Source organism: Saccoglossus kowalevskii, chromosome 3 (assembly GCF_978046115.1).
Source record: "Saccoglossus kowalevskii chromosome 3, keSacKowa6.1, whole genome shotgun sequence".
Taxonomy (NCBI): Eukaryota; Metazoa; Hemichordata; class Enteropneusta; family Harrimaniidae; genus Saccoglossus; species Saccoglossus kowalevskii.
In genome coordinates, this window is record NC_140643.1 from 9,926,791 (window position 1) to 9,951,619 (window position 24,829).

The 24,829-nt window shown below is 38.1% G+C and overlaps 1 protein-coding gene across 1 annotated transcript in view; it reads right to left on the reverse strand.

Moving 5' to 3' along the window:
* Nucleotides 1–4,754: 4,754 nt before the first annotated feature.
* The window catches only part of LOC102802750 (ubiquitin carboxyl-terminal hydrolase 19-like), a 32,322-nt gene continuing 12,247 nt past the window's right edge, over nucleotides 4,755–24,829 (reverse strand). The window contains exons 16-26 of the mRNA XM_085496658.1: nucleotides 24,445–24,528; nucleotides 20,933–21,027; nucleotides 19,851–19,911; nucleotides 15,408–15,523; nucleotides 14,822–14,965; nucleotides 13,436–14,514; nucleotides 9,487–9,587; nucleotides 9,165–9,283; nucleotides 8,467–8,619; nucleotides 8,171–8,331; nucleotides 4,755–6,409 (exon numbers count right to left, since the gene is read on the reverse strand). Coding sequence (XP_085352784.1) covers nucleotides 6,105–6,409; nucleotides 8,171–8,331; nucleotides 8,467–8,619; nucleotides 9,165–9,283; nucleotides 9,487–9,587; nucleotides 13,436–14,514; nucleotides 14,822–14,965; nucleotides 15,408–15,523; nucleotides 19,851–19,911; nucleotides 20,933–21,027; nucleotides 24,445–24,528 — 2,418 coding nt within the window. The 3' untranslated portion in view covers nucleotides 4,755–6,104. The remainder of the gene's footprint in view (nucleotides 6,410–8,170; nucleotides 8,332–8,466; nucleotides 8,620–9,164; nucleotides 9,284–9,486; nucleotides 9,588–13,435; nucleotides 14,515–14,821; nucleotides 14,966–15,407; nucleotides 15,524–19,850; nucleotides 19,912–20,932; nucleotides 21,028–24,444; nucleotides 24,529–24,829) is intronic.

Genomic DNA, 24,829 nt, shown 5'->3' on the forward strand with positions numbered 1-24,829 from the left:
TACATGAATCTAATATCAGTCACAGCTTTCGGTCTTTGTCATGTTCAGTCTGTGGATAACTTTAATATGCAAATTTTGTAAACAATAGGAACAAAGCCTGAAATACAATTAGTAGCATTGGTCAGTTTCAACTAAATTGTGTCATGCAAATGTTGAGATATTGGAATCCACCCAGGTAGCACGTCATTGGTCAGTTTTAACACTATTGTGTCATTCAAATGTTGAGATATTGGAATCCACCCAGGTAGCACGTCATTGGTCAGTTTTAACACTATTTTTTTTTTTTTTTTGCTCTTCCAATTGTTGTAATTTTCTATTTAAGTTGTTCTCTTTGTTACGCAAATTCCTTTGCTTGTTTTTACTATAAATAATGGTTTTCTCTCTGATTTTGAATATTAAATATTCGAATGTTTGTTGAGCATTGTAACACAAACAGTTACACTCTCTCTGTACTTCAATGATCAAAGCATCAATTTGCGCGACATAAATTTCATCGTTTAAAAGGCTATTATTAAACTTCCAAAATCCGGGACCTCTTCCACAATCAGGAATTTCAAAGGTCATAAGGATCATGCTATGGTCAGTATGAATGCTTGGCATAATATTACAACTTTTGACAGAGTTTTGTAACCGTTCGGGAACCAAAAAGTAATCCAATCGTGAACCAGAATTTCCACGCCTCCAAGTTAACCGATAATTTGATGGGTTAAATTTTGTATACAAATCAAGTAATTTCAAATCATTCATCAAGCTGTAAATTGTTCTTCTAGCAGGCCCTTTATTATCGATTCCGCTACCGTATTTATCTATAATCGGGTCGAGGGGGACATTAAAATCTCCTGCAATAATGCAGTTAGAGTGAGGAAAGTTAACTTTAATTTCGTGACTAAGCTTAGTAAAAAACTTTTTCTGGTCTGTAGTTGCATTTGGAGCATAAATATTTGCAATAACGAACGTGTAATCCCCCTTGGACAACTCTAAAAGGATGTATCTACCTTGTAAATCTTTGACATTTCTGCCAATATTCAGATCACTAGATTTGTTTATAAGAACGGCGGTGCCAGCCCTGTGGTTTGAACCATGACATAAAAACAACTCACCTCCCCAATCAGATTTCCAAACCTTTTCGACACCTTGACTTGAATAAGTTTCCTGTAGTAAAACAATATGTGCTTTTTGTTTACGTAAAAATTGAAATATTTCTTTCCGTTTATACTTTTCCCTAATATCTCTAACATTTAAAGACACTATTTTGACCTTTGACATAATACACGCACAGAAAAAACAAAAAGATCAATAGCAAAAAGAAGCAAAAAAGATTTAGCAAAAAAACCGTAAACGATTGCAGACAAAATACAGTGCTGAATGGGCTTAAGGGCCCCCGAAAAGCATGCATCTGGGAATCTTACTTTAACCAGTTAGTTTTATTTCAATACTGGGTTGTTTTGGTGCAATTTTTTCATAATTGCCTTAAATTCCCATTACCATGAAACATTGTCATTTAGACAAACACTATGCAAATTAGGCGTTCAGATACATGCTTAATAGTCATTGGTCAGTTTTAACACTATTGTGTCATGCAAATGTTGAGATATTGGAATCCACCCAGGTAGCACGTCATTGGTCAGTTTTAACACTATTGTGTCATGCAAATGTTGAGATATTAGAATCCACCCAGGGTTTACACCCTTGTGACATTAAATTAATTCCATTCCATTATCTTACACAAACGACTCAGCAACATCTCAGTATGTAGATGATTTTAGTGGTGCCATGGTGCAGTAGTCAAATCAGTGGCGTTCATGGAAATCTGTGACTGATGCATTAACTAACATGTCAATACTACCGTGAATATTATAAGCTACTTTTTTAAATGTTTTTGTGTCTGGCGATAGTTGCAGACATTGAATGTCACTTTTTTTTGTAGGTGCAAATTATAAGCTGCACTTTGTTTAATGCGATTTCCCATGATGCAATGCTTGAAATAAAATAAAAACATTCATATTTAAGATCCTGTGAATTATTCAGTTCATAACCAAGTTACAACAAGACGCACCACAATAAGATGTTCACAAATTTTAATGCCATTCTCAAGAAAAAATAAAACTGCTTAAATAACACATATGGGTTTTTCATGACACATATTATCCTAAACTGAAAAACCAAACCAAGGAAATGATTCCTGAGGTGAAAAGCAAATTGAACAATATGTCTTTTGTAATTTATGCAAAGGTTTATCACTGCATAAATATTAAACTAGATGAATTGAGGGAGTGCAGAGGAAAGACTGACATATGGATTATATCAGCATAACTAAGTATGGTCGAAACTAGAATACCAATGAGTAGTCATCGGTTGAAACACAAATACTAATGAGTAGTCAATAGTTGAAACATGAATACTAATGAGTAGTCAATAGTTGAAACTAGAATACCAATGAGTAGTCAATAGTTGAAACTAGAATACCAATGAGTAGTCAATGGTTGAAACTAGAATACCAATGAGTAGTCAATGGTTGAAACTAGAATACCAATGAGTAGTCAATAGTTGAAACTAGAACCCTAATGAGTAGTCAATGGTTGAAACTAGAATACTAATGAGTAGTCAATAGTTAAAACTAGAATACCAATGAGTAGTCAATGGTTGAAACTAGAATACTAATGAGTAGTCAATGGTTGAAACTAGATTACAAACAGAGTAGTCAATGGTTGAAACTAGATTACAGAGTAGTCAATGGTTGAAACTAGAATACCAATGAGTAGTCAATTGTTGAAACTAGAATACCAATGAGTAGTCAATAGTTGAAACTAGAATACCAATGGGTAGTAGATGGTTGAAACTAGATTACAAACAGAGTAGTCAATGGTTGAAACTAGAATACCAATGAGTAGTCAATGGTTGAAACTAGAATACCAATGAGTAGTCAATAGTTGAAACTAGAATACCAATGAGTAGTCAATGGTTGAAACTAGAATACCAATGGGTAGTAGATGGTTGAAACTAGATTACAAACAGAGTAGTCAATGGTTGAAATTAGAATACCAATGAGTAGTCAATGGTTGAAACTAGAATACCAATGAGTAGTCAATAGTTGAAACTAGAATACCAATGAGTAGTCAATGGTTGAAACTAGAATACCAATGAGTAGTCAATGGTTGAAACTAGAATACCAATGAGTAGTCAATGGTTGAAACTAGAATACCAATGAGTAGTCAATGGTTGAAACTAGAATACCAATGAGTAGTCAATAGTTGAAACTAGAATACCAATGAGTAGTCAATGGTTGAAACTAGAATACCAATGAGTAGTCAATGGTTGAAACTAGAATACCAATGGGTAGTAGATGGTTGAAACTAGAATACCAATGGGTAGTAGATGGTTGAAACTAGAATACCAATGAGTAGTCAATGGTTGAAACTAGAATACCAATGAGTAGTCAATGGTTGAAACTAGAATACCAATGGGTAGTAGATGGTTGAAACTAGAATACCAATGGGTAGTAGATGGTTGAAACTAGAATACCAATGAGTAGTCAATGGTTGAAACTAGAATACCAATGAGTAGTCAATGGTTGAAACTAGAATACCAATGAGTAGTCAATGGTTGAAACTAGAATACCAATGAGTAGTCAATGGTTGAAACTAGAATACCAATGAGTAGTCAATGGTTGAAACTAGAATACCAATGAGTAGTCAATGGTTGAAACTAGAATACCAATGGGTAGTAGATGGTTGAAACTAGAATACCAATGGGTAGTAGATGGTTGAAACTAGAATACCAATGAGTAGTCAATGGTTGAAACTAGAATACCAATGAGTAGTCAATGGTTGAAACTAGAATACCAATGAGTAGTCAATGGTTGAAACTAGAATACCAATGAGTAGTCAATGGTTGAAACTAGAATACCAATGGGTAGTAGATGGTTGAAACTAGAATACCAATGAGTAGTCAATGGTTGAAACTAGAATACCAATGGGTAGTAGATGGTTGAAACTAGAATACCAATGAGTAGTCAATGGTTGAAACTAGAATACCAATGAGTAGTCAATGGTTGAAACTAGAATACCAATGAGTAGTCAATGGTTGAAACTAGAATACCAATGGGTAGTCAATGGTTAAAACTAGAATACCAATGAGTAGTCAATGGTTGAAACTAGAATACCAATGAGTAGTCAATAGTTGAAACTAGAATACCAATGAGTAGTCAATGGTTGAAACTAGAATACCAATGAGTAGTCAATGGTTGAAACTAGAATACCAATGAGTAGTCAATGGTTGAAACTAGAATACCAATGGGTAGTAGATGGTTGAAACTAGAATACCAATGAGTAGTCAATGGTTGAAACTAGAATACCAATGAGTAGTCAATGGTTGAAACTAGAATACCAATGAGTAGTCAATGGTTGAAACTAGAATACCAATGGGTAGTCAATGGTTAAAACTAGAATACCAATGAGTAGTCAATGGTTGAAACTAGAATACCAATGAGTAGTCAATAGTTGAAACTAGAATACCAATGAGTAGTCAATGGTTGAAACTAGAATACCAATGAGTAGTCAATGGTTGAAACTAGAATACCAATGGGTAGTCAATGGTTGAAACTAGAATACCAATGGGTAGTAGATGGTTGAAACTAGAATACCAATGGGTAGTCAATGGTTGAAACTAGAATACCAATGGGTAGTCAATGGTTGAAACTAGAATACCAATGGGTAGTAGATGATTGCAGCCAAATTGTCGATGCCCCAAGACAATTAGAAAAATGACATTCCTGACAAGGTTTAATGAACACCAACATAATTTTACCAACTATATTATGCGAAGAACCATGAATTTGATAAAATGTTAATAATATAGGGGTGTCAATTTTATGAAGTTAAAAAAACCTGCAATAACTTAGTTTGTGATATCAGTAATAAGATTCTGATTGTTGAAATAAATTTACATTAATTTTTTTTCTTATCTATACAATAATATTGACACAATAATCCCACTGTCTCAATTTTTATAAATGTTACAATTAAAAATAAAATGAGTCGTTAATAGAATAATATTGAAACATTTTCTTAAGACATAATTTTTGCCGTTGATTGGCTGATTAGATTCAATTGCAAACGAAATTTATAAAAATGAAGAAAATGGGTTTGTTGTGTTGTACACTAACATACTAAACACCAGGTGCAACTTTAATACCTATAGTCAATCTGCATAAGAACAATACAGTACCTGTAAGCAGACTATAGTTTGCTACATTTTACAATACTGTCAGGATAAGCTTAGTAATATGCAACATTCAATATATAAAATTATCTCATTGAATTCAGTGTGATGTCATCAAGGAAAAGATTTTCAGGTCTTGTTTCTCTGAGTCATAGAAACACAATTCCCTCATCAAGTCACACAAGTTAGCTATACTGAAGATTGTATATTAGTAAAAACTATTTGTATTGCTGTTTTTATGGACAGAATTCCTGTCAGATTTAGCAATGTATATACCAAGCTGTACGGATAGTATTCTAGCTAATGTTATGTTATAGGCTACACACTTACATCTCCATGGATTCTTTAGATTTGCAAAATCATGTGGCTGATTACAAGTCAGCAATATAGTTCAGAGATCACTGCACACACATAAAACACAATACACATTAAAAATAGTATTCAAATATGGTACAACTGAGTACCCCACATACACTTACATATAAGGACATAAGAACTGTTATTAAATTTACTTATTGTTATACTTATAATACATGACATTTTATAGTTGAAATAGTGAATAGATCCTCAGCCTGGTAGTCAAACGAGTTCCATGGTTAGAACTTCTCTCCATAATAGTCTGGAAAGGCTCTAAATGCTATGTCAAAACAACAGTCAGTGGAAATATAAATATGCTAATTTTAAAAAAAATTGGATGAATTATATGTTCAACCAGACAGTGTTACTTCTTCATTGGTGATGTTGCAAAGGAAATTTACATGCTTAATGAGCAAAATCTAGGCAAATTTTGCAGACCCACATGGAAGAAATTCTAGCACTGGAACAAGTCTAATTATTAGGCTGATAGTTTCTAAATAAAGCTGTAAACTCTCTTGCTGAATGATTTAATCAACATCATCCATGTCTGTATACCCAAGACAAGCAGGCGTTTCTGTATCATATGTTAGTTTGTTATCGTCGATTTGTAAACATGGTTCCATTTCCGTAAGATCTTCTGTATCGTCACTATCAATGCTTTCACAAAGTTCAGTCTCTTTCTTTTCAGACGTCTCTTTCACATCATCTACCGACTTCATCAATGTTGCAGACGGAGGCTGGCGTCTTCGATAGAATAAAAGATATGCTGACCGAGTCACAACGTTCTTTTCAGACACCGTGCTCACTCTACTATCATCAAATAATCGCCAATCTATAGATTAATCAGAAAAAGGTTATCGATGCAATCAACGTTATTTTAATTATATTCACAAAAATCCTCATACTTTTGTTAAATATTATTCTTTGATTGTTCAGCTTTTAACAATGATTTAAAATGATACGAATGATGCATTGCACTATAGGTCAGTGTTGTTTGCAGGTGGTTGATAAACTTGCTCCACTAAAGAAGTGTTGTGTCAGATACCCAAAACAACCTGAGTGGATGTTAAACCCAATTCTGCAAGCAATTGTAGCTAGCAACTCTTAAGGCTGCAGGTGATAATATAAAGTATAATGACTAGAATCATGGCTAGGGAGTCTAGCATAAGCAGTATAATGTCCCCCTAGAATTCCACCCATATGGTTGACTTACCAACTTCATTTGCATCCCAGTGTTCATGGCTAGGGAGTCTAGCATAAGCAGTATAATGTCCCCCTAGAATTCCACCCATATGGTTGACTTACCAACTTCATTTGCATCCCAATGTTCATGGCTAGGGAGTCTAGCATAAGCAGTATAATGTCCCCCTAGAATTCCACCCATATGGTTGACTTACCAACTTCATTTGCATCCCAGTGTTCATGGCTAGGGAGTCTAGCATAAGCAGTATAATGTCCCCCTAGAATTCCACCCATATGGTTGACTTACCAACTTCATTTGCATCCCAATGTTCATGGCTAGGGAGTCTAGCATAAGCAGTATAATGTCCCCCTAGAATTCCACCCATATGGTTGACTTACCAACTTCATTTGCATCCCAATGTTCATGGCTAGGGAGTCTAGCATAAGCAGTATAATGTCCCCCTAGAATTCCACCCATATGGTTGACTTACCAACTTCATTTGCATCCCAGTGTTCATGGCTAGGGAGTCTAGCATAAGCAGTATAATGTCCCCCTAGAATTCCACCCATATGGTTGACTTACCAACTTCATTTGCATCCCAATGTTCATGGCTAGGGAGTCTAGCATAAGCAGTATAATGTCCCCCTAGAATTCCACCCATATGGTTGACTTACCAACTTCATTTGCATCCCAATGTTCATGGCTAGGGAGTCTAGCATAAGCAGTATAATGTCCCCCTAGAATTCCACCCATATGGTTGACTTACCAACTTCATTTGCATCCCAGTGTTCATGGCTAGGGAGTCTAGCATAAGCAGTATAATGTCCCCCTAGAATTCCACCCATATGGTTGACTTACCAACTTCATTTGCATCCCAATGTTCATGGCTAGGAAGTTTAGTATAAGCAGTATAATGTCCCCCTAGAATTCCACCCATATGGTTGACTTACCAACTTCATTTGCATCCCAGTGTTCATGGCTGGGGAGTTTAGCATAAGCAGTATAATGTCCCCCTAGAATTCCACCCATATGGTTGACTTACCAACTTCATTTGCATCCCAGTGTTCATGGCTGGGGAGTCTAGCATAAGCAGTATAATGTCCCCCTAGAATTCCACCCATATGGTTGACTTACCAACTTCATTTGCATCCCAGTGTTCATGGCTAGGGAGTCTAGCATAAGCAGTATAATGTCCCCCTAGAATTCCACCCATATGGTTGACTTACCAACTTCATTTGCATCCCAGTGTTCATGGCTAGGGAGTCTAGCATAAGCAGTATAATGTCCCCCTAGAATTCCACCCATATGGTTGACTTACCAACTTCATTTGCATCCCAGTGTTCATGGCTAGGGAGTCTAGCATAAGCAGTATAATGTCCCCCTAGAATTCCACCCATATGGTTGACTTACCAACTTCATTTGCATCCCAGTGTTCATGGCTAGGGAGTCTAGCATAAGCAGTATAATGTCCCCCTAGAATTCCACCCATATGGTTGACCACACCAAAAAGATCGTATAATGGCATGACATCACCAAGAGGTCCACTACAGTAATGTGACATATCAAGTCCTCTGCAAGAAACACAACATACAATTAGTGGCATATCCTTTCCTGCTGAAAATGTATTTAGACTCATAAATAAGGCACGGCACAACACAAGCATAGTGAGTAGTAGTGAGAGATTGACACCCTGTATGTGAACTAACCTGACTGGATAATCAACCATTTTATCAATCTTGTCTCTCCATAACATGTTCTTAAAAGAGAATCTCTTTAGCTGAATGATTAATGTTGCTGGGAATCTCCAAACTGACATCTCTTTTGTTGCTTCTCTGTGTTCTTTACATTTAGGACAGTACCTGTGAACAACATGTGGGAGATTTACAAAAAATATCTTGGGTATGACATTTGTAATTTGCTATTCACAGAAGACACAACAGAGGCCATTCTGGATCAAAATCAAAATTCCAAACCAATACTATGGCTGAATAAATTTATTCTTGGAGTTTATATTAGGTAGCTTAGAAAGCAATATGACAATTCTTGTATATTTCTATGAACTAGTGGTAATACTAACTAAACATTATTTCCACACATAAACAAAGCAAAAAAATACACGTGAACCTACATACATGTATAAAATAAAATATCAAAGCAACCGACCTCACTTTTTCAAGAAGAAATAGCATTTTTCATCCAAAATACAAAACTATTCACTACAATTAGAAAACTGAAGATATTTTCATAAAATAAAGAAATCTCAGAAATCATGCAAGTTAGTATCAAAGCCAAACAGATTTAATATTTGAAGAAAAAGCCAAAAATGTCAAGTTAACATCGACAGACAATCAGTAATATGAATAGCAGCAATAATGTCAAAAGCAGGGTTTAAATCAGAGCTTACCACGCCTCTTCTGGTGCAAGCATCTCAGATTCTGTAAAGAGTCTCAAACACTGATGTAATGTGGATTCATTCGTCTCATTCAGTCTTGTTTTATTCACACTTTCATCAGCTTCATGTTGCTGCAAAAAACAACACATTTTCATCAAAATAGATTCAGATCAAATCAAATATAAAAAGTATGTGAGATGTTATCAACTTGGTTCCGATGAAGTAGACAGCATAGCATGAAAGCAGACGTGTTAGGGTGATATTCGTTTGGATAATTAGGTATTGTATGTAGCACACCTAACAATAACGTAAAATAGATGACATCATGCCATACCATAGGTTTGGTCTGTACCAGTACATAGGTAGGAAGTTTATCATTGTTTTTCCAATCCATAGATAGGTTATAATAAGAGGTTAAATCCAGGGGTACATCACCTGCAATAACAATATGAATTTAATATGTATTAGTAATGTGTCCAACAAGCACCATAATTGTACAATGTAATTGACTCAACTGTGAACACAGACCCCCAGTGAAAGTCACTGTGGCTCCACTGTGACCCAAAAACCACTGTGAAATTGACTCCACTGTAAACACAGAACCGCTGTGAAATTGACTCAACTGTGAACACAGAACCCCAGTGAAAGTCACTGTGACTCCACTGTGGACACAGAACCCCTGTGAAATTGACTCAACTGTGGCCACAGAACCCCTGTGAAATTGACTCAACTGTGGACACAGAACCCCTGTATAATTGACTCGACTGTGGACACAGAACCCCTGTGAAATTGACTCAACTGTGAACACAGAACCCCAGTGAAAGTCACTGTGACTCCACTGTGGACACAGAACCCCTGTGAAATTGACTCAACTGTGAACACAGAACCCCTGTGAAATTGACTCGACTGTGAACACAGAACCCCTGTGAAATTGACTCAACTGTGAACACAGAACCCCTGTGAAATTGACTCCACTGTGGACACAGAACCCCTGTGAAATTGACTCAACTGTGAACACAGAACCCCTGTATAATTGACTCGACTGAGGACAGAGAACCCCTGTATAATTGACTCGACTGTGAACACAGAACCCCTGTGAAATTGACTCAACTGTGAACACAGAACCCCTGTGAAATTGACTCAACTGTGGACACAGAACCCCTGTGAAATTGACTCAACTGTGAACACAGAACCCCTGTATAATTGACTCGACTGTGGACACAGAACCCCTGTATAATTGACTCAACTGTGAACACAGAACCCCTGTGAAATTGACTCAACTGTGAACACAGAACCCCTGTGAAATTGACTCAACTGTGGACACAGAACCCCTGTGAAATTGACTCAACTGTGAACACAGAACCCCTGTATAATTGACTCGACTGTGGACACAGAACCCCTGTATAATTGACTCGACTGTGAACACAGAACCCCTGTGAAATTGACTCAACTGTGAACACAGAACCCCTGTGAAATTGACTCAACTGTGAATACAGAACCCCTGTATAATTGACTCGACTGTGGACACAGAACCCCTGTATAATTGACTCGACTGTGGACACAGAACCCCTGTATAATTGACTCGACTGTGAACACAGAACCCCTGTGAAATTGACTCAACTGTGGACACAGAACCCCTGTGAAATTGACTCAACTGTGAACACAGAACCCCTGTATAATTGACTCGACTGTGGACACAGAACCCCTGTATAATTGACTCAACTGTGAACACAGAACCCCTGTGAAATTGACTCAACTGTGAACACAGAACCCCTGTGAAATTGACTCAACTGTGAACACAGAACCCCTGTGAAATTGACTCAACTGTGGACACAGAACCCCTGTGAAATTGACTCAACTGTGAACACAGAACCCCTGTATAATTGACTCGACTGTGGACACAGAACCCCTGTATAATTGACTCAACTGTGAACACAGAACCCCTGTGAAATTGACTCAACTGTGAACACAGAACCCCTGTGAAATTGACTCAACTGTGAACACAGAACCCCTGTATAATTGACTCGACTGTGGACACAGAACCCCTGTATAATTGACTCAACTGTGAACACAGAACCCCTGTGAAATTGACTCAACTGTGAACACAGAACCCCTGTGAAATTGACTCAACTGTGAACACAGAACCCCTGTATAATTGACTCGACTGTGGACACAGAACCCCTGTATAATTGACTCGACTGTGAACACAGAACCCCTGTGAAATTGACTCAACTGTGGACACAGAACCCCTGTAAAATTGACTCAACTGTGAACACAGAACCCCTGTATAATTGACTCGACTGTGAACACAGAACCCCTGTATAATTGACTCGACTGTGGACACAGAACCCCTGTATAATTGACTCAACTGTGAACACAGAACCCCTGTGAAATTGACTCAACTGTGAACACAGAACCCCTGTGAAATTGACTCAACTGTGGACACAGAACCCCTGTGAAATTGACTCAACTGTGAACACAGAACCCCTGTATAATTGACTCGACTGTGGACACAGAACCCCTGTATAATTGACTCGACTGTGAACACAGAACCCCTGTGAAATTGACTCAACTGTGAACACAGAACCCCTGTGAAATTGACTCAACTGTGAATACAGAACCCCTGTATAATTGACTCGACTGTGGACACAGAACCCCTGTATAATTGACTCGACTGTGGACACAGAACCCCTGTATAATTGACTCGACTGTGAACACAGAACCCCTGTGAAATTGACTCAACTGTGGACACAGAACCCCTGTGAAATTGACTCAACTGTGAACACAGAACCCCTGTATAATTGACTCGACTGTGGACACAGAACCCCTGTATAATTGACTCAACTGTGAACACAGAACCCCTGTGAAATTGACTCAACTGTGAACACAGAACCCCTGTGAAATTGACTCAACTGTGAACACAGAACCCCTGTGAAATTGACTCAACTGTGGACACAGAACCCCTGTGAAATTGACTCAACTGTGAACACAGAACCCCTGTATAATTGACTCGACTGTGGACACAGAACCCCTGTATAATTGACTCAACTGTGAACACAGAACCCCTGTGAAATTGACTCAACTGTGAACACAGAACCCCTGTGAAATTGACTCAACTGTGAACACAGAACCCCTGTATAATTGACTCGACTGTGGACACAGAACCCCTGTATAATTGACTCAACTGTGAACACAGAACCCCTGTGAAATTGACTCAACTGTGAACACAGAACCCCTGTGAAATTGACTCAACTGTGAACACAGAACCCCTGTATAATTGACTCGACTGTGGACACAGAACCCCTGTATAATTGACTCGACTGTGAACACAGAACCCCTGTGAAATTGACTCAACTGTGGACACAGAACCCCTGTAAAATTGACTCAACTGTGAACACAGAACCCCTGTATAATTGACTCGACTGTGGACACAGAACCCCTGTATAATTGACTCGACTGTGAACACAGAACCCCTGTGAAATTGACTCAACTGTGAACACAGAACCCCTGTGAAATTGACTCAACTGTGGACACAGAACCCCTGTATAATTGACTCAACTGTGAACACAGAACCCCTGTGAAATTGACTCAACTGTGGACACAGAACCCCTGTGAAATTGACTCAACTGTGAACACAGAACCCCTGTATAATTGACTCGACTGTGGACACAAAACCCCTGTATAATTGACTCGACTGTGAACACAGAACCCCTGTGAAATTGACTCAACTGTGGACACAGAACCCCTGTGAAATTGACTCAACTGTGAACACAGAACCCCTGTATAATTGACTCGACTGTGGACACAGAACCCCTGTATAATTGACTCAACTGTGAACACAGAACCCCTGTGAAATTGACTCAACTGTGAACACAGAACCCCTGTGAAATTGACTCAACTGTGAACACAGAACCCCTGTGAAATTGACTCAACTGTGGACACAGAACCCCTGTGAAATTGACTCAACTGTGAACACAGAACCCCTGTATAATTGACTCGACTGTGGACACAGAACCCCTGTATAATTGACTCAACTGTGAACACAGAACCCCTGTGAAATTGACTCAACTGTGAACACAGAACCCCTGTGAAATTGACTCAACTGTGAACACAGAACCCCTGTATAATTGACTCGACTGTGGACACAGAACCCCTGTATAATTGACTCGACTGTGAACACAGAACCCCTGTGAAATTGACTCAACTGTGGACACAGAACCCCTGTAAAATTGACTCAACTGTGGACACAGAACCCTTGTGCATATATGCCACAAATATTTTACCTTTGTCTTGAAGCCTCTTGTCAAGTTCACCCGGTAGACTCTGTCCAAACTGGTTGACAGGTTTGAGAATAAACAGTGGTGAGCTACGATCTGCTCCTTGACGTTGGCCTGAAACAATAGCTTTTGCCATAGCTTTGCTACTATCAGTCACATCCATGCCTGTTGTCTTTGCTTCATTCTTGCCATCTTGCATATCAACTTTGCTTGTCTCCTCAGTGGTTGACAAATTTAAATGTGATAAATTCAAATCTGTTTCACTGTCTTTACTTGAACCTGGAGCTGCAACAGCTCCATCAACCTCATCCTTGCCACTATTGCATGGCGTCTTGTCATCCACATGACTGTCACATGGTGTCTTGTCATCTTCATGACTGTCACATGGTGTCTTGTCATCTCCATGACTGTCACATGGTGTCTTGTCATCTCCATGACTGTCACATGGTGTCTTGTCATCCACATGACTGTGATATGGCGTCTTGTCATCCACATGACTGTCACATGGCGTCTTGTCATCTCCATGACTGTCACATGGTGTCTTGTCATCTCCATGACTGTCACATGGCGTCTTGTCATCCACATGACTGTCACATGGCGTCTTGTCATCTCCATGACTGTCACATGGTGTCTTGTCATCTCCATGACTGTCACATGGTGTCTTGTCATCTCCATGACTGTCACATGGTGTCTTGTCATCTCCATGACTGTCACATGGAGTCTTGCATAAATTACTGTGCTGTTCAACACCTATAGTATCACCAGCACTGTCACCTAGATCAGCTGGTTGGGTATCGCTTTGCTGGTCTTTCTCTAAGGCATCATCAGAATAAATACAGTCACCACTCTTTACTGGATCATCAGTCTCAGTAACTTCTCTATTATCAACATCTGTCATTGTTATTATTTCTGATCCAGTTTGCTTGTTGTCTCCAATGTCAGCAACTACAGGTACAATGCTTTTTTGCATATTGTCTTTACTAGTTTCGCTATTGACGGATTCACAGTCTGATGTTGGCCGACTGCCATCAGAAGAACTATCTGACCTGTCCTTCACAGGTGGTTGGAACACATCAACAGAATATCTACAAGAGAAATAGTTCTTATAAAATATTACTGAGTAGATTAATTTAATTTTCAGGAAGCTGTGGTGCAACTTGCTATTGGCTTTTCATTTCATTAAGCAACAAAAAGAGAAATTTTCTTTTTGAGAAATGTTGCTAGACTTTAAATATACAAAAGTGGTAAAAAAGATTAGAGTTGAGAAAAAAATGTTATACCAACGTAAGGAAAGCTCTTTGTAGATTTCTAGTTTTCCAAATGAGTTTAGATTTTCACAATGAAAAGAAGATATTCCCTTCTCCGTAGCATCACAAAAAAGTGGTAACTTACTTTGCAAATCCTTCCACCATTGAACACAGTCTAGAGAAAGTGGCTTTAGACTCTGGTAGACTCACAATAAAAGGCAACCCTACTGGGTCTGGCATGGGTTTACACAATGTTTTATGGTTCTGCCAATGACGTTTTTGACACTCCCTGAAAACAAGAAGCATTTCAAAGTGTATCCCTATTATCTGACAGGTGTTTTAGTATACTGTGACATGCATTTTATGGTATATGTAGTTAAAAAGATTTCATGATAGTGTGTATGATGGCAAACATGGTGACAAAATACCTTGATACCTTACATGAGCTGGTCAATAATTCATAAACTAGAAGGCACTCAGAGAGGTCATTATTTTTATTTACCTGATCATATTTTGCAACAAGACAGTGTGCCATTATTACCACCTAGATCGTTTCTACTGTATCATTATGGTGCACCCACAAAGTAGCAGACATCATATACATTGTTTTTTTTAAATAATATTACCTTGTATGTTTATTTAGAGACTAAAAGCTAACATGATTGTATTCGGGGATTCCCTTTTAATGCAAGTACTAGTAAGTGAACACGGAAATGATGTATAGTACTTACTGATTACAATATGCCACTCTGTAACATTTTGAACATCGTCTTAGCTTCACTGCAACAGTCGGCTCAAATTTACAGTTGCAGCATTTGGTAATGGGATGATGAGGCAGCATTGTTCGCTGTTGGAAGCAATAATACATAAGAACAAATAAAACTATTTTGGTATTTACAACAAGTCATTTGTGCTCGTCATATTAAAGTGGAGAGGTTGTTCGGAGCGTGTCCTTGAAACTTGAGTCGCAAGTGGTGTATACAACAGATTGTTTATTTGCACCAAATTCAAACATGTGTTGCGTGACGACCCCTCCGGTTTAAGACATAGCAAAGAAAAACATAGATCACAAGTGAAAGCATGTCCAATTATCACATTTTAAACAAATTTTGATCAAATTGCAAATTGAATTGACATGTACATGTATCCATTTATGACATGCTAAATATCAATGAAAATGATACATGGGTGACAGAGATATAGTAATATGGCCACAAATAAAAACACTCGTTATACGGCCATTTTTGATCTGATTATGAAACAAAGTGACATGTATGATGTATATGCCAAATACAAATGAAAATGGTACATAAATCTTGGTAATATAGTAGTAAGGCCAAAAAGTCAGATGGCTGTCAATTGGCCATCCTTGATCCGATTTTGAAACAAATTGTCTTGGACATGTATCCTAACATGTATAAAGTATGTGCCAAATTTGAATGAAAACTGACAAAGCATGTCCAAGATACCACATTTAAAAAACAAACAAGATGCCTGCCAGTCGACCATCTTTGATCCAATTGCCAAAGAAATTGTCATGGACATGTATCCTAACATGTATAATCTATGTACCAAGTTTGAACAAAAACTGACAAAGCATGTCCAAAATATAACATTTTCAAAAAACAAGATGGCTGCCAGTCGGCCATTTTGAATCGTATCACTAAACCACTGCATGTGCATATTTTCCCAATAAAATACTAGGCACATGCAAAGAATGAACAGAATCGGTCCAAAGAATTCTGAAATATGACCTTGGACAGACGAACGGATGGACGCACGGACGGATGGACGATTAGAGGACATGTATCCTAACATGTATGATCTATGTACCAAATTTGAATGAAAACTGACAAATACATGTCATGGCTATTGAACCACTGGTTTGAATGACCATGGCTCTGAGACCTCTGGTTTGATTGGCCATGGCTCCCAAACCACTGGTTTTATTGGCCATTTCTTCCTAGACCACTGGTTTGAATGGTCATGGCTCCTAAACCACTGGTTTGATTGGCCATGGCTCCTAGACCTCTGGTTTGATTGGCCATGGCTTCTAAACCACTGGTTTGATTGGCCATGGCTCCTCGACCTCCGTGTCAAAAAACAAGATGGCTGCCAGTCGGCCATTTTGAATCAAATCGCTAAACCACTGTATGTGCACGTCCGGACGGACGCATGGATGGATGGACGGAGACAGAATTATAAGTCCCGGTTTTTGGACTTCGTTCGAACGGGGACTAATAACGGTTTGAAAAAATAGTCTTTTGCCAGGCAGGGATTTTTATTTTATGTGACAACATAATCGCAGTTTAACTACAGGAATTTTTAATTGAAAAAGTGAAAAAAAGACATCTAAGATAGTCTTCAGAATATATTTCCTTAATTCAACTAAGTGCTCATCATTCACTAAATAGAAAGAAGTACATGAAATAACAAAAACATTGGTGGGATTCCCATAGCTAATTTGCATAAAATATTTTTTTCTCCCAACAAATTGGAAGGTATGGTTACCAGATACACCTAATACATTGTATTTGATCTAACTAATTACATCAATACATCTTGCAGTGAAGATAACACTAGACGATTTACAATATTCAGAAAGTGTCTTACATGTGTATTAAGGTAGCGAGAAGGGAAATTTTCACTTTTTTCTTGATTTTTTCAAAAATTGATAAAACGGTTACTTTAGACCTTGATACATCATTCCAGGTTTACAAAAGATCAATATTGCGAAATACCGTTGCTTAAATTAGTGTTTCAAAACGCTAGCAGAAAAGACTGCAACTGCCGTTTCGTGGATATTTGTATATAATGTTTATCTTTGGAAGGGTTTAAATGATAACATCTTATCTGTATACTCTGTTGTTGACGATTCTGATATAACGGGTGATAAGCTTCCCGTCGCAAACAATGCGTGTTTATCTAACGTCCATTGTCAGCATTATTGTCAGTCGAGACTTCGTCGGAGAAACATGGTCATACAGTACTCATTTCGCCCAACCATTCCGCTTTTACTCGACCACTTATCGCTTAATTTCCGACCATGCGGTCTTGCCCGAAACCGACTGCATTTTAATCGCGTTTTTTTTTTCGCTTGCTTGCTTATTGAAACACCGACCGCTCGCCCAAACACTGATCACGGGCACATGAGTGGTCGAAATAGTGATTTTGATAGTAAAGTGTGAACATACAACTAGTATTAACTATTATTAAATTCTGAACGGCACTTCAAATCTAATAGTTGTATGGCACTTGTATCGTGAAAGCAACTGAACTGTTCTAGATGTAATATTTTTTATTATTTTAATGAGACAGAAAAAAAGCATACTAGGTAACTCATTTTGACAGTCTGAGAGCAGAGAAACGAGGAAATGTTAATGATTAATTCCAAAAATAACGATATCAAATCCACGTCGGCCGGTCTGGTAAAATTTGACATTCAATTTTCAAAAATAAGTCATGATCATTGAATGAGTTCAGTCTATGTGACCGTATACGTACCCTAAAAGTGTTCCCACAACCATAGTCCCTCTATCCAGACCGGGGATAGAGGAACCGTGCCACAACAAATATTTTCGACTAAAAACGGCCACATGCCCTGAAAAAATCGAACAGAGCTTGACATGTATGAATAATTTATTTGGCTAAAAAAAACGTGTCAAATTTAGTTATAGCCATAACTATTTGGTGGCCAGTCGATGAACAATTTGAAACTCAGGAATCACACGGAAGTCCTTCAGGGCTGAAAATTATCGACCCGACTCTAGTTTACTTTATTACCCAACTTGCAGAGAAAACTGATTCGCCGTGGACTCTAATGTATCTCAGCCTAGTATTTTCTTTTTGAACTGAGGTCAAATTCCACCCGTTTGTCAAAATATACCGATGTTTTTCAGCGAATAATTTTGAAGCCTGTCACAGCACAAAAAGACTATGTGAATCGACGCCTGAAATTGGATGGTACGACGACCCTTCAATTAGCGTCAAATATGCTTTGTTACAACATCATTGATTGGCTGAAAGTCACATGATCGGAACACGACCTGGGTAACAGAACCATATTTGTCCGTATTATCAACAGGACCTCACAAAAGAACCACACCTACATTTTCAATCTTTTTTAGCGCGACCGAGCGGGCGGGCGTTCGGTGATATTTTGGGGTTTGCGCGGTCGAAAATAAAGCGGAAATTGTCCGGTCGAATTCAACAAGCGGTCGCAAAAGCTAATACCATTTTTCTAACGCAATGGCAAAGAAAAGAAAGCATTGACAGACGGGGCAAAGAAAAATCGTTCACTCAGTGTCGCACTCTGAAACAGCAATTTGTTTTCCAAACATCTGCCATTTTGTTTCACCATGAAAACGGTTTTATTAGATCTCTTATCAGAGACACTTGAAGGATTAGCTTGTTTGTAAACTGTCAGCGTGGACAGTGAGACAGTAATGTTTGTCAGAGGATTATCCCTCGTTGTTCGTTTGCATAACAATGCAAACCTGAACGTTCCTGGAGTACGGACTCAAATGCCAGCAGTTTTCTTCATTTTTCACGCTCGAGCTTGAAATTATTCATTATCTGACACTCTTTATGAGTTCTATGATATCAGTGGTTAATATGTTTGGTCATTTTTAGTGTATATTTATAATAATGCAGCAAATCTACAGTGTTTTATTATCCAAAACTGTTTTTCGCGTTTTTCTCAAGTTGAAGTTTTGACTGAGTACGACTCATTGGGACCGCCGCCAAATCAAGTGCGTTCGGACTAGGGCATTCAAACTCGCAGTTATCGTTCAAAAGATAATGATGGTGCGAAATATGTCACAGAATAATAGTCTGTTAAAGGTGCCAAGTATGAAATAATTTGGGAACAAAAAAACAAAACTGCATAGAAATCGGAATAATAGGTCTTTTGATTACCGGGGACACATTTCAATGGACTTGATTTACGGACAATGCATGACGTAAATTTCACCAGGAAATTCCGCAGTGTGCTCTCGCAATCGCGGACTTAGTCATTTTTACAAGGTTCGCCATTTTTGATGTCACGTGATAATTATGTAAACAATGACTGTCCAGTTTGTGGGAACGTGTACCTTTATTCAAAAACGTCACAAAACCTTCTCGCTACCTTAAGACAAAGACTTGACTTTGGTGTTATCACCTATTAAACTCACCTGTATAAATGCTAACTCCACTACTCTTTCACCGGCAACTTCTGGTGATAAGACTTCAGCTCTACAAAAACAATGATATGATAGTTCTGTTACTTAACAACAGGCTCTCACAACATCAGATGAGCACTTACAATGCACAACTGTCTACACAACAGTATCACACATAGTGGAATATCACCACCATCATTGCACTACCACACTGAGACCTCATTATTTCATCCAAAGTTCACAGCATCACACAACTAAACAGCATCACACCACTATAACACTACTACCATACATCATCAGTACCACAGCTCCAACCACCACCACATCAGACTACTATAACACAACTACCACACATTATCAGTACCACAGCTCCAACCACCACCACATCAGACCACCATAACACAACTACCACACATCATCAGTACCAAATCTCCAACAACCATAATATAACTACCACACATCATCAGTACCACAGCACCAACCACCACATCACACCACCATAACACAACTACCACACATCACCAGTACCACAGCTCCAACCACCACATCAGACCACCATAACACAACTACCACACATCATCAGTACCAAATCTCCAACCACCACATCACACCACCATAACACAACTACCACACATTATCAGTACCACAGCTCCAACCACCACATCAGACCACCATAACACAACTGCCACACATCATTCCACCACTACCACACCATACCACACCACACAACAGCTCCAACCACCACCACATCACACCACCATAACACAACTACCACACATTATTAGTACCACAGCTCCAACCACCACATCAGACCACCATAACACAACTGCCACACATCATCAGTACAAAATCTCCAACCACCATAACACAACTACCACACAGCATCAGTACCAAATCTCCAACCACCATATCGGACCACCATAATACAACTACCACACATTATCTGTACCACAGCTCCAACCACCACATCAGACCACCGTAACACAACTACCACACATCATTCCACCACTTCCACACCATACCACACCACACCACAGCTCCAACCACCACCATATCACAACACACTGACATTTGATCAATAACCCTATACTTACACAATGAGGGTATCATTTGTTGATACATTGCACAGACTAATTCCACTCGTAAATATCTTGTGAATCTTACTTTTATATGCTTCAAAAACTCTCAGCTACAAAATAAAATTGGGAAAAGCAGTACACAGTTAGACCAGGGATCTCGCTAGCTCAACGTGAGTGCCGGTCAGTCATGAATATTAATAAGCTACAATCAAACCTGTCTATAGCGACCACCCAAGAGACTTTGAAATTTTGGCCTTTATAGACAGGTGGCCTTTCTATTCAGGTTCACTAATTTATTCATGAATATTAATTAGGTACTGAATCAATGTATTAAAACAGATCTTGCAACCCCATTTGACACACTATTACACTACTGTACACAGTATCCAAACACTTTATTACAAATAAAAAAATGTTGATTTTAAATTGTATTATGTAAACTAAAATCATTTCACAAAAATCGATCGGTGCACAATAATGAGTAGTATGAAAATTAAATATTTGAAGATTTGTAGAGTAGAGTTCATGTTCAGTAGCAGTTTCAGTCTCATTTCCTACTAAAGAAATCACTCAGCTTGCTTTGCTTAGCTATTCTGAATTTGCATGTTTCTTTTAATATTTATTGTGTCTCGTACACTTTAATAGTAACTGTTCTAATAAATCGGAGTGTCTCTGGGCTATAGCAAATTCTTTCAAGGAGATATGAGAGGGACAGTTAGCAGTGCTTTATTGATCCCTACAACGTTACGTATACGAAAAGAACACTTATCTATTGTAGTGATGGATCTTCTTCCAGGTACGTGACAACTTGAAAGTTTCCTCCCCAATCACAATTTCCTTAACATTTTGTTCATTTTTTATCAAAAATCTTCTCGACCTACCTCACTTACGAAATGGTTGATCACTAATCAAAACATTACTTTGCGCAATTGAAATCTGTGCGACTTCCATGTTATTGTACTGATGTAACAATAGAAACATGTGAAATATGCCTGGCGACTTTGGCCAGTGAACTGAGGTCAATTTAACATCATTGCTAAAAGCATCTATTGTTAAATGTACCGAGGCAGTAGCAACCGAGAAAACAAAATAGTTGAATGAATTCAGTTGGACAACGAGACGATACTGCACACACATTCCCTCACAGTGATCGATAGGCAGTAACGGAAGCGACTCTACTTTTTGACCCGAGTTATCATAACCCCGGAAGAACAAAAACGCACATGCGCAGGGCTAATTAGCATAATTTATTTGGATGAATAAACAACAGGCATGGCCATTCTGTTGATTTTTTTCCTTTTTGCTATCAGTTCCAGTTACATGTGTATTTATCGATATTTATAGGAGTTCAAAGTGAATAAATATCGATACTAAATAACAAGTGAGTTGTTATGTTTTTTTGTTGGTAATCAATTCGATCGGGGATTTACCGTCGGCATTCCAATTCACCCCAGCCTCATGCATAGGGACCGTGACTGTGTCCTGGCAACTCACAAAACTTTTGCAGATCGTCATCGTTGTGGTTGCTCAATTCATTCATTGAACAAAAACATTAATGACAGCATGTTTTTTTATCAAGACACTTTTAAATTCTTAATTATGTTTTTGGCGTTCCATAGCCATCGGTACAGTGTGCTTGCCGTGGTAAACTGAATTATAAACAAGAATAAAACATCAGTTGAATGAAAGGTGTGAAAACGTGCTAACTTTGTCCGTTGTGAGCTTATTAGTTGTCTGAGATTGAAGGCAGTAGTCTGCAAGACATCCGGGAACTATGTCCGTTATATGCAGTTCAACTGATCACTGTGGCCGCTGAAGCGTGGCCGTTGGCCACGTTAGGCAGATGGCTGCTATAAACAGGGTACTTTACATGTAAAATTCGTAGGAACTGCTCGGTTGTGACCGCTATAGGCAGGTGGCCGCTGTATCCAGGTGGCCGTTAACACAGGTTTGACTGTATAAGAATATTAATTAGCAATGAATAGTAATGAGTTCGGTCGCATTGCAAATGTTTTTGAAATTAAGACATTATGTTTCACAATTTAGAAGAGTTTAGATTTAAAAATGAAATGTATTCGAAATGCGAATGGTGCAGACTAAAACAGAAACAAATAAATTATTGTTGCAATATTAATGTCTATTGTAAAAAGTTAAATAAAACGCATTTGAAACGTTTCAGGCAGGAATATGTTCACGATCTTATTTACTTCAAAAACAATCTCCTTCAAAAAATCGACCACGTAATTATTTGGAGTATTGTTGTAATTTATTATTCGTACCATCAATTTCTAAAACGTATATATTTACAGTAATGAATGAACAAATAAAACTTTCAAAGTTATGACGTGACATAACTTACTTTGCAATGTTATACAACAATTATACCAATAATTCCTCTTACTCAGTCATGATGCCATGCAAAAAATTTTACTTCTTTTTTTTTTTATCGGGAATGGTTATTTTTGATCACTCGATTGCTTCGGTAAAAAACACACACCCGCTACGATGTTTGTGGCGTATTAGTTGACCGGCATGTGTCTTTTGACCCGATGGGTCAAGAATGCCATCAGAATGCCGCATGGTAATGCCGGTAGAATCCGAAGTTTTCCGAATGGTAGTGATCATAAAAATTACATTGCGGAAGTAAAGCAATGTCGTAACACGATGTGTTGGCATCGATTTCAGTTGAAAACTGCATGATGGTTTTCGAAAGAGGTGATTAGCAATTTTTAAAAGGTAAAATAGTTCCTGAAAGAAGAGTTTTTACATTATTCGTGATGATAACAGTTCAAATGTATTTTACCAAATCATGCAATAAACATGTTTTTTTTTTGTTTTTTTCCTTGAGTGTGTAGTGTAAACTGATTGTGAACCCCGCTTTGACAATGTTATTTAGAGGTGGGGTTGATTTTGAAAGATTTTTAGCTTTCAATCTAAAGACTGTGTCTATCCCAGAAAGTATTTACTTACAAACAAAGAGGAGCTAATTTCAAAAGATTGACAAGCCACTACGTATCGTGCGACTAGGTCTATTGTTTACAAATTAACGACTGGCAGGATGCATGTCGGCCAGTACATAATTATAATAAGAATCTGACAATAGTTCTGGTCGGAAGCATTTTCGTGGTGGTCGCTAATTTTGAGTGCCAGAGGGGGCCGGTCACCGCCGACCAGCGGGGTGAGTTCCATGTTAGACCTATGTATGCATCACAGATAGAGTGCATAGATTGTATCAACAAGAAGGCTACATTATTAGATAGATATCCTTGTTGAAATCTTTGTGATTGTTAAATGGTACAGGCTTTTCTTGTGATGAATCAACCCTATCAGCAATTGCAGCAGCCTTAACTAGTTCTATCAATCACTTCAGCTGATGAAAATATTTTACATGTAAATTGTGTGAGGAGGTGTTACCATAGTGATCACTATATCAGTACAAATCAGGAGAGCTAATGGTATACTATGAGCTGCCTATAGAAATACGATGAATTCTATACTCAATTGTAGTCATGATGACTGAAACTTACATTTTTAGTTGGGATTCCAGTTTTCTCACTCATAATTGATTTCACATCATCTACAATTCCATCATGTGGGATTTCCACAACGTACTGTTGAAAACAAGGACAGAAAGAGATACATAAGAAATGAATAGTAAATGATCATAGTCACTGGTTCACTGCCAACACATACGTTACTGATTAGGGGACATTCATTTTTGAAATCAGGTTATAATGTGAAATTTATTTTATTCAAAACGTTTTCTTTTAATTTTTACTCATGCCACCTGTGGTGCATATACTGTAAATCAAATGTGAATGTCTTAGAGTCTGTTATAATAATGCATTTCCCAGACTGTTTTCCTATCCAAGGGACTATAGTACTAGTAGTACCATGTTCATTACAAACCAT